The sequence below is a fragment of the Lepisma saccharinum genome, chromosome 6 (assembly GCF_977018435.1).
Source record: "Lepisma saccharinum chromosome 6, izLepSacc3.1, whole genome shotgun sequence".
Lineage (NCBI taxonomy): Eukaryota > Metazoa > Arthropoda > Insecta > Zygentoma > Lepismatidae > Lepisma > Lepisma saccharinum.
Window position 1 is genome coordinate 53,151,269 of NC_139234.1, and position 12,260 is coordinate 53,163,528.

At 38.9% G+C, this 12,260-nt stretch overlaps 1 protein-coding gene across 1 annotated transcript in view; it reads left to right on the top strand.

Moving 5' to 3' along the window:
* Positions 1-220: 220 nt before the first annotated feature.
* Positions 221-12,260, top strand: part of Chd64 (transgelin calponin-3) — a 29,365-nt gene continuing 17,325 nt past the window's right edge. The window contains exon 1 of the mRNA XM_083123917.1: positions 221-378. Within this exon, the coding sequence (XP_082980043.1) occupies positions 325-378 (54 nt within the window). The 5' untranslated portion in view covers positions 221-324. The remainder of the gene's footprint in view (positions 379-12,260) is intronic.

The following is a 12,260-nucleotide window of genomic DNA, read 5'->3' on the forward strand; positions in this document are numbered from 1 at the left end:
GATCATCGCCGGTCGGTTTGAAAGAGAGAAAAAAGACACCTGCCTGGCCGGTATCCTTCGATTGAAAGAGGAAGGGTTTTGAAAAGCAAAAGCCATCGTAATACCTTCACAGCAGGCCTCGAACGCCTCGAAGGGTTCTTCGCGGCATGACATCATTTCCAACCAATCGCGTGCGAGAACGTAGTTACGTCACAACGAACGTTTGGTAGGAAAATTCAATATCTCCTTCAACAAACACAGAAAGCCAGTTGACTGTGAGCGGTAAAAGTGAGTGGTGTGAAATCTTGCATTTGGTTGTACAGCAGACGCTGAAAGGAACAGGACATGGCTACCAACAGAGCTACAAAATCAGGATTTGCAGCAGAAGCCCAGAGAAAGGTAAGGGACTTGTAGCATCCACTTCCGTATGTTGTCATTCCTATCACAGCTGATCCTGGGGTATTCTATCGATTTCAGTAGGCCCCAGTATGCGTTCTACCCCAGATACGATAAGAAGTGGGCGGGGTTTTTCAGGTCACATTTCAAGTGTTTGTTGTAGATAGTGCGCACAAAGTTTTGTTGTTTTTTAGTTTATATTAAATATGAAGTGAATAACTGGGAACATAAACCACGCTGTGATTGAACATGTTTGAAATAATACGCCAGTCCCTTCTTTTTACGTCGAATTGAATTAAAAGTTATGATAAAGTATTTGAATATCAATTATGTATAAGCTTGCCAACTTTAAGGAATAAAATTCCGGTAGATTTCTTTACAGGCTTCAAACCCTTCAGATTAAAATGTTCCGGGAGACTTACTTCCTTAATATCAACTGCTGTTACCCGTTTATGGTATTGCTACTGTGAATACAAAATTGAATCAACTTTTAAAAACAACCGATCAACCACAATTTGTAAGTAAACAATACAGAATCAATAGGTATACTACAGAGACTCTTCTGAAGCCGTAATACTATGACAAAATTCTTCAAAATGAAATTCCATAAATGTATTTAAATTTTTTAAAAAATGTATTTGAAGTCATAAAGAAGTCTTGAGAATTTTAACGCTGCAATGCCTTTGTTTTTGATTTCTGCAGCTTTTGTGTAGACGCTTTGGCGCAACAATGTGTTTAAACTTCATATTTCTCCCCCTATCATTTATTTATAATGACTTATTATTCACGATCTTTAACAACATTGCGAAGTTTAATTGTTTGGTTTGCAATAACAAATTTCTTCGCTCGACAAATGCATACCAAATGAAAATACAAGAATAATGAAAAATATATATAATACTAAATCTCGTCATACTGGGAGATATCAAAATTGACCGGGAGGGTGAGTTCGATTCCGTGAGACTCCCGGCTATTCCGGGAGGGTTGGCAAGCCAAATTACGTATGCTATAATAATTTCGTGGATGTTGTAGTACATTGATTTAAAACTTCCACATAAAGTTTTTATGAATGGGTCACAACAGTTTTTATTTATTAGAAAGAACAACTCCAACTTCTGGGTTGCAAAGGCCTTATTCAAAGCCAGTAGGGTTGTTTCTGCACAGAAGTGTCCGTAACTGTACAATACTTTCTTCTCAGCTTTGCTAGCAATTTCCTGGGGCAATTCTACAATAAGAACCGCCAAATTATTAAATAGGTATTTTGAGAGGAAATTTACCAACTTTGTAATGCATAGCACGAGCTAGGTCCCGGGTTCGATACCCGGTGGAGGCACATGGCACAGTGGTTCGGATCCCACTTTAAACCGTAGGTCCAGTCCCGATTAGCCTTAATGTGCATAAAGTGGACTTAAAACACCAATTCAACCAACCAACCATAGCACGAGCTAGTTGTGCATTTCTTAAGTAGGTATTACATGTTGCAGCATGAATCGGGCTACCCAAATGTCTCCATCGCCAGTGTCGTTTCATGTTCATCTGTCCTAATCAGAGATCCACTTGACCCCGTATTATACCGTATCGATATGTATTTCCCCCTTCCCCCAAAATACGTGATTTTAGTTGCGTCTTTGTCAATAACGTTCACAGAAAAAATTAAGATTTTTTTATTACATTTTTCACCGGGATAAGTTTCATAGCCCATAACAAAATCAGAAAAATTGTACACGTTTGTATTACAACTTAAACGCAATTAAACTTATGAGAAACTACCTTTGGATCGATTGAATAATACATAGAACGATACCCGGTGAAGGCACATAGTGGTTCGGATCCCCCTAAACTGTAGGTCCAGTCCCGATTAGCCTATCTATGCACAAAGCGGACTAAAAAACTCAAACAAACAATGCTTTGAAAATGTGAGTGCGTGGAGAGGGGTGTGGGATTGCTTCTGTATAATATCGGAGGATTTCCACCAAATGTATTAAAGGATTACAAAGCAATGATGCTATTTAATCTAAATTCTGGGAATGGCGGTTCGACATCAGATTCGTAACTTCAATCCCAAGTCAGTTAATGTTTCAGTCGCGTGCATATTATCACACACGTACATTTCAGTTTCTTTCTTTGACAGTTGAAGTTTACGTTCTTACAGATTTTTGGAAAGTTACATAACGTGTGACGCTATCCATGCATTACAAAAACTAGATCTTCGTAGTAACTTGAATGTTCAGTATTTCTGTAATACGTTGGAATACCATTGGAAGAAGGTTTCGTTATTGAATAGATTTTTCCCGTAGACAAATAAATACACTTCTGTAAATTTAACGGTATCAGCTACCCTTTAAGGGCACGAGATACAGTTTAAATGTCCAGGCAGACGCGAGGACCCGATACTGCCCCCCCCCCCCCCCCCGCCTTTCACTTGCAACATGGGGAGAAGTTCATACTCTCTTATGCAGATGTTTTGTTTTTCAGTAGCAGTGTCCATTCCGACGACATCGATATAAATGCATACCTGGCGCGAAATTTAGTAGTTTTTCCGTTCTGGAGTGAATGAATCGACAGTTTCGACTAGCCACGTTTAGTGAATGTACTTTTCTTTAAGAATTACTTTCTATCCAGTTAAAATATTCTACAGCTTATAAACAGCTACGATAAATATTCGTGATTATGAACTGCAGTATAGCGTGCACTAAGGAGAAGCAGGACAAATGTCGCTTGCGTAGATTTTTCCGAAGAGAGAAATACAGTTGACAAAATACATGAAGCACCACTATTTACACTGTAAAACAGTGGTTCTCAACATTTTTGGGTCCGGGACCCACCTTAAAGGATATTACACTTCATGGGACCCATATGCATGGGCGTCGGCAGAATTACAGCACAAATGTCGCTTGCGTAGATTTTTCCGAAGAGAGAAATACAGTTGCCAAAATACATGAAGCACCACTATTTACACTGTAAAACAGTGGTTCTCAACATTTTTGGGTCCGGGACCCACCTTAAAGGATATTACACTTCATGGGACCCATATGCATGGGCGTCGGCAGAATTACTGGAAGGAGTGTGCGCCCAGTTTATAATCATATTTTTGCTAACATAGAGTACTTTAAGGTGCCCTCTTTTACGCTTGCTTAAACAAATTACACATACTTCATTCTAGAAATAGTAAATGTGTATCTTAAAAAGACTAATTTACTCTAGTTTAAATAAATACCAATGCTGAAATTGGAGAGACATACTAAATAAATTTTCGAGTCTGACTTCGCGACCCATCAAACGCCCTTCCGGGACCCAGCAGTGAGTCGCGCTCCATAGGTTGAGAAACGATGCTGTAAAAAGATTAAATTCCTGCAACGAAAAAAAGTACACTCGCATTGTCTGATTGAAGCTCAGATAGACGGAAATTTTTCCATGAAAAATTAGATAAATTAGACATAAACTTGAAAATTTCTCGCGAGTAAATTAAATATCTTCGTGAGAAATTTTCTGAAGTGATACATTTACATATTTCGGTAGTTGAATTTTTAATAGTGCTCGTGCTCGGAGTGTGGCCTCCCCGATGGCGTACTGGTAACGTCGTAATCAAGGGGTCCCGTGTTCGATACCTGGTGGAGGCACATTGTACAGTGGTTCGGATCCCACTTTAAACTGTAGGTCCAGTCCCGATTAGCCTATCTGTGCCATAAAGTGAACCTAAAACATCAATTCTTTCGTGCTCTGACAGGAATAACCACTACACAATCGTAAAACCACTTTGTATTGCAGGTTCGAACTTGCATATTTTAATATCATAATTGTAGCTATAATAATTATTACATATTTGCGAGAATGGAATCATATTCAGTCACTTGCCTAACCCCAAACACCCCTGATTAACTATTAGTCTAATCTGTTTTGGGTATGTGTGCAGGAGTGGATCCCACTTTAAAACTGTAGGTCCAGTCCAGATTAGCCTATCTGTGCATAAATTGGACTTTAAACTAAAACTCAATAAGTGGTGTGGTCAAGAATTATATATAATGGAAAAATACGGCCCAAGGGTTATGGCTTTTTTCTTAGTAATTATTTTTTTTCCTGGTTCTGACGCTTTTTGTTTTCAAAGAGAGCTTTGCCACCAACGCACGCCGGCCGAAACCTCTTCCCACGCAGACACACTGTCTATATGTACAGTCACGGACACTTATGGGTTGTAATAATTCTATTTACAGTCAATGGTGGTGTTACAAACCAGAAGTGTCCGTGACTGTACAAAGGACAAATATCAATATTAAATGTAATATAATCGCCCTTTGGGTTATATACCGACAACATATATAAAGTAAGTATATAACTGAACAGTATAATTTCTGTTACTTTTAAAGGTATTGTGGTTGCAAATTTTTCTTCGGCGATAATTGCATACCAAAATCGCATCTCTCTTATCATGCATCGTGAGTCAATCTTATGGTCAGTGAACTGCAGAAATTCCCTCATAATTCCTGGGAATCCAGGTATAGAGGACGGGCAATTGATATTATTCCATTTTCCCCTTTATGAGACTCGCTGGGCTGTTGCATGGGCAATAGACTTCCTCACATTTTTACACCCTCTGTGAAAGGGGTATCATTAAAATGTGGCAGGAAGTCAACAATGTAAGCTTTCCTTGCGGAAATTAGTTCGCTTTAGTCAATATTTATGAATCTGCCCATCGTTGTTTTTGTGGTCAGGGAAAGAAAGTCCACTTTGTGCACAGGTGGATTAATCGGGATTTGACCTATTGTTTAAAGTGGGACCCCAATCACTATGCCCTTGATTACAAGGTGACTACGTTACCACTACGCTTCGAGGGAGCCCTGGTAGATTTTCAATTACAGGACTGTATCTCCCTTATCTGGTTTAAACGTGTACTTCATGCCCCTTTGAATATCTCTCACTAGTCTCTCTGATAGCGTAGTGGTTAATGCGGTGCCTTGTAATCAAGGAATCCCGGATATCTGGTGAAAACACATGCACAGGTTTTTTTTTTTTTTTGGATCTGAAATAAACTGTAGGTCCATTCTCGATTTGCCCGTCTGAGAATTATGCGACATAAACATTACCAAAAGCCTTTTTTTTTGCCTCTCCATCGAAGATTTTTTTCAGGAATAAGCAAAGCTTACCACACTGCTTTCAACTCACTCGAAATTTCAATTCCTTGATAAAACACAACACTATTTGCCCTTGCACGTTGTTATCTATTCGCTAAGTAATCATAGTAAATAATGTAAAATACATTATCTTTTTGCAATATGTATTTTCGAATGTGTATTTGATCGCTGATTTCAGCCAACGAAGTCCAGATAGTACTACAATTTAACTCCAATTAATATATTTCTCATTTTCTCTTCTCAAGCACATGTTACCGTAGCAGGTTTACGTGACCTTGCACCCTTTAACAAATCGTTACTATTTTTGCACATATTTTCTTTGAAGTGAAGGGGAATACCAGACATTGCCCAGCATTATTACTGTTCTACTGCCTGCATAATTATTTTTTTTGGTTCTCAGTCATTTCTGGTCTGCCTAACGTGAGAAACTTTTGACATTTTCTCTTCGACATTTTTAGCTCTAGCACTGCTTATACAATTTGTACGGTCTGCAAAATTTCCCATTGCCGTGCGACGTGAGAACTTTCTCGTAAGTGATTTCCATGAATAAAAAGTAAGCGTTAGATACCTACATTGCACAGCATCAACAATCCTGGAAGGTGAACTTCCATTCGGTACAAAAAAATCCATGACTGAAATACAGCTCAACCAATCTTATATTTATCACTACTTGCTTGTAGTTTTTCCATTTAAATTCAGTTTACCTTATTGTATTAGAAGTGATTTTTTTCTCGCGTAACATTTTCACCTCTGTAATTTTGGTTAATTTCCCTTAAAATATACAGTGTCAGGGAGTTGTTGATTTTTCTAATATTTTCTGGTATTTTGGGTATTTATCGGGACTCTCAGAAGTTGATTTTTGTTATTCTGCCGATTTTTCTGGGAATTTTAATTTATATGTCGCTGATGTTGCAATTAATTCGGATATTCAATTCAATCATATCTCCCGAGTAATTTCTGAATCAGTGAATACTTTGATATTTATCAGTATATAGATAATTCTTTCGTCTATATTGTTGCATAATTTCAACCTTGCAGAAACAATACTGAGGAAAATATCGCGGGCAAAGTTGCAAGATTATATCGTGAGTCATCGATCAGCCGCCTGACATTATTCCAAACTTTTATCTCTTGACAGAAGCTGACGAAACATACCAGTCGACCTGATTCATGTGAAAACAATCCTTCGACGTTCAGAGTAGCTACTGCCATCACGTCACTGCAGAAGGTTGTCGTGTTTGCTGAGTGATTTATGCGTATTGTAATTTGAAGGTGAAATATATATTCAAGTTCGAAACATGCTTGCCAAATATAGCTGTACTGTTGCCGTGGAAGAACTTTTGTTGAGTCATGAGACCGTGCCCCACTAACAGTCCTGTAGAAGCCATAATAGGCACTGACCTTGGAAAGGACTTTTGAAGTACGTTGCACTCCTTGGAAAACGTTCGGTTTCAGGAATAAATAATAATGTATGAATATACATTTTAAAGAATTCATAATTTTGCCTCAAAATAGTTGTTAGTATATTGCCTATCGGTTTCCGTGACGTGGATATCACTGATAAAACAATGTTAACGTTATTTTACGTCGCTCTATCATTTTTGGCTAATCGCGGGTAAAGGCATGTGCTTTGGTGTCATCACAATTCATCTTCATAGTTAACGATTAAGAAAGGATAGAAATGTAACGTATAATAACATAAATAGATCGTCGACGCTTAATTATTGTAATGTTACAGGCACAAATTTTGGAATTACTTTTTATTTATAATAATTAGCACTGTTTGCTAGCCGAGGTTTGTTTTAATTCCACTTTGTGGTCAGATAGGCTAATCGGAACTGGAACTACGGTTTAAAGAGGGATACGAATCATTGTGCAATGCGGCCGCGGATCCACGGGGAGGGCGATAGGGGCGATCGCCCCTCCCACTGCCAGGTGTTTGGATATATTAGTATGCCTAATATTTTTAAAGGCTCAAAATATTGTCTTTGCTTAACAGGCTTGAGAATATTTGTGATGTAAGTTCCGATTAGCCTATGATGCTCATCATAGGCTAATCGGAAATAGACCTACAGTTTAAATTTGAATCCTAACCACTGTGCTAGATTTCTCCAAAGGTGATCGGGCCCGGGAACCTTCGATAATAGGTTTTTGTTTTCTTTGTTTATTCACTTTACTCCTTATCGTTCAGTTTACTGTAGGAATGGAAGTAATTACGATAAGAACATACAATGTGGCATTCTATTTTTGCAAAAGAATAATCTATAGAATATGAAATCAGCTTGGTTCCTGTTCACAGTACTATACATTGTTTACATAAAACAGGGCAAGTGTAGGTTACAATTGATTCTAGTTGAGGTGAGGTACCCGACTGAAAATCGCCCCTTCCAACTGTAACTTCTAGGTCCGCCACTGGCTCGGACCGGGACCCCTTGATTACAAGGTGAGAGCATTACTGTTACTCCATCTTGGAGGCCAGGCTTGCACGCCACTGTGCATTGATTACCTACGTACTTCGGTGGGCAAAGGGAAAGAATGAATGAAAAGGTTTAACCAAACTCCATGGAATAGTAACCCTTTGGGGGTAGTTGAGGACTGCTTAGTGGATTTCCGATGCTCTTGTAGAGCATTGAAAGTTGTTGCCTACTCAACCAGCCCCCAAATTGTCCTTACGATGCAGGATCATAAGAATTTTGAATGCTCGCATTGGGAACCGAACCCGGGATTCCTCGCACAAAAGGCGGCAGGAAAATACTATCCGTGATCATCCTTCAAGGCACAATATTAATATTAGTAGGGGAAAGGAGGAAGAGCCAGGAGTAGCCTGTTTTCATGGGATGAACTCCTACCACCAGTCTTTACACTATCGCTGCTCTCCACTCTTTATGCATGGCAAGGCTACTGGATATTGATTCTTGATGACCGCGTGTTTCTTTATTACGTACCAAATAACCCATGTACATATGGTGGCATTTTGCAATAGTTATACACTGTTCAGGATGTCCAAATTTGCGGCACTGTGATGAATGCGTGCGGGTAGCGTACTAGTTGAAATTCGAACGTTAGAGCCGTTCTATTTCCATAGTGATTCTTCGTCAACATAGACACAGGAATGAGAAGTGAATAATTTTGGCGTTGCCCTGTAAACGCCCCCCCCCTCCAAAACCAATAAAACTTGCCTAAATCATTCCCCATCTCGCACCTGTGTATTTCCTCCTCAAATCTCGAACAAACATCCTCCTGAGAACTGTCGTATATGAGAATTGGGTACAACGGACAAAATTGCATCTTGAGCGGTGATAATGTTCGCACTAAGGTAAACTAGCCTGTTAAGAGGAAGTGGACCAAACCATAGAATTTTACGAAGTAGTAAGCTTAACATCAGCTTGATCAAGCTCAAAACTAAAGATATTTCTTCCCGTACCGAATGGTATGGAATTCTCCTCCCGCATAATGTGATAAAGATTAGGCTTTCATAGGCACATACGTGGGTTGGAAATTTAATAGTGGCAACTATTTATTCTCAAATGATACAAAAGAGATACCTCTGTGAAACGTTTACAGCCTTTCGATGTAGTCACCAGCATTGTGTACAACCGTTGCCAGCGATGTGGACGTCGTAGTATTTCTGTAGCAACAGGTTGCTCTACATGCGCCCGAGCATTGTCCTGCAAAATGATGGGAGGATTCGGCAGAAAATGTCTCCTATTATTACGCAACGCAGGTCGCGGGTTATGTTCCAAAAATGAACAGTAATACTGCGCATTGATGGTCTGTCCTGGAGGTACGGCGAGAATCACCAAACTTTCACATTAGTGGGGTTCTGACTACAGAACTTTAAACCGCCACCAACGATACTCTATTCCTCTCGTCACTGCGCATGCGCCTAGTGTTGGAAGGAAGAGTCCATTTACTGGGAGGTAGGTTAGGCAAACTAACATGTGGTGTGAGAAGCACCGGTTCCGTTTCATGGCGTATATACAGCAGTGTTGCCACTATCAAATTTCCAACCTACGTACAACGATATAGGCATGGGCATTGGTCATCGTAAATGCAAACAATTTTAAATAATATCTTGAATTATTTTGGTTTAATCTATTTGACTCCTCCTAGCACGCTTTTCGACGTGCAGTACTCGAAACTACCCTATGTTTATAATTTTTTGCTCATGACTCATACCCATTGGCTTCGGATTAGCAACTCCTTCACAAAAGACTGCAAACAATCCTTCGGTTTAAATAAGAGAACACGAACTCGTGCTCACCACGTGACCTTGGGGCACCTTGTACTTACAAATCTGCTCAGACAAACTGAAGGAAGTCACGTATTAACAAGCACGTACATCCGTGCATCTGCAGTGACGTCGGTACAATAGCATGCAGATGCATGAACATGCACGACATCCATTGGAGCCTTCCCTAAATTTTCAAGATATTATGTATAATTTGGTATCTACTGTAGTGAAAAGAATAGAATGCATGCTGGGTGAGGTTTTTATTTTCTTTCTTTCAAGAAGAGTATAATGAGGATGTTCCGCTAGTGACGGTTCATATTCAGTCTCGAATGCAGAATTTTGTTCCTCTCTGGCGGTCATTTTATTATTTTTGAATCGTGGCTATTTTACTTTTCGTTTCTGCCTTAAGTTAATAGATGTAAAAAGAAAAATGAACTCGTGGCTGATGAGAACAGACAAGGCAGCTGCTCTCTAATTTTAATCTCCTTTCGAAAAAATGCTATGATATTCCAAAATCTGATAACATATGCTTTGAATTCCTTCTAGAGCATTCACGTGAATCTTCGTGTTTGCTTTCGCTAGATATTAGCAATGGTTTGAGACTTATGTAGCCATGAACTATTGTTAATTTTATTTTACTTGTTCTCTGGGACTATCAAACTTCGGATGGCACAGAAAAATACATGAACGGAAAGAGAACATGTTAAATATTTGATTGGCAGGCGGAAAGGCCGAAACTTCCATTTGACTAGCCGTAACTTTGAGTTCTTGCGGTTTTTTCTCCATAAGAAATAAATGGCATCCTGAAAATTCTTATTCATCATATTTTTCAAACATCGTATCTAGCTTATTAATCAATTTTAAAAAAAACTTCCACGTGCAATATGGGAAGAAATTCATACTCTTTCTTGTTCAGTTTTTTTTTATTTCTTTGTTGTGGCAGTGCCCATTCCGACGATATTCAAATAAATGCACACCTGGTGCGAAACTGTCACTCTTAGCCTTAAACAGCGACATTGGCAGAAGTTCAATCCCACACCTGTGGATTTGCACATGTACTTGCTTTATAAGGAAGAGTGCTCGGTGGCATTGTTTGCTAAACTATTTTGCAATGTAATTATTGGATTCCGTTCAGATGTGACAATATATGTATGCTTCAGGGCTCATTTGCAGAGCTGATCAGCGTTATGTAAATACTTTTGTCACTTTTAATGTTCTAAATACACAAAATCACCAATGGTTAGAACGAAAGTTCCTTAATGATTGTGGTACGAAAGGACTTTCAACTCGAAGCTCCCCCCCCCACCCCACCCCACTCCCGTAAAGCGGGGCCCGTATGGTTCTTATCGGCGCCACCCATTCCGTTATTTGGAATGGTGGTAGTTGTAAATATCAAAATACTACTTTTATACACACAGGATGTAAACAAGGTTTTATTATATTTCAATATGTACACCTCGTATATTCATATCGTACACGATTCGGCAGTATTGCAAGTGTTTTGCAGGTGTTATAATAGTAATTGTGCTGTCTCAAATCATCGATATAAGAAACTTTTCTGGTAGTCAAATAACACTGGGGAACAAAAAAAAAAGATTTTATTTTGCGGCATAAAGTTTAATAACAGTTTCAGCACACAAAACAGCTGTGATTGCCAATTGTATGATTGGTTCAGTTGAATTGACTCCAGTTATAAAAATAAACACGCCATGGAAAATGTAGGAGGTAAAATTACTATGCTTTTCTAGGTAATATCAAAATTTGATAATGGGCTGAAATTCCCATAAGAAACTTATTTATTTATTTGTAAATTGTTGCTAGGCAACTTATGAAGCATTGCTAGGCAATATATCGGACACTCAACAAACCTTAAGGAAGAATACCAAAACATAAAAATGGTTTTAGAAAAAAATTGAATATGCTGAACATAAGTGGCTCGTGTGTGTGGATTTGAAGATGGTAACAGGACAGCAAAGTGGGTACACAAAGAATCCCTGTTTCCTATGTTTGTGGGATAGTCGTGCTAGAGAAAAGCATTGGACGATAAAAGTTTGGCACCCAAGGGAAAATATTAGTGGGAAAAGCTAATATCATTCACGAACCGCTGATAGATAGGGACAAAATCATCCTTCCGCCACTGCATATTAAACTTGGGTTGATAAAACAGTTTGTCAAGGCCTTAGATACAAGTGGTGATTGTTTCAAATATATATGCCACACTTTTCCAGGACTAAGTATTGAAACATTGAAGGCAGGAATCTTGGACGGACCGCCACAAATTCGTACATTCATAAATGATGCCAATTTTACAACTTACATCTCTTACATCGAATCTGAGGCCTGACTGAGCTTTGTGTCCGTTGTCAAAAACCTTTTGGGGAATCACAGAGCAGAAAAGTACCCCGATATAGTTGGAAATATGTTGAAAAATTTTGAGAAATTGGGAGCTAATATGACTATGAAGATACATTTTCTACATAGCCACATTGACAGATTCCCTGAGAACGTTCGTGATTTTAGTG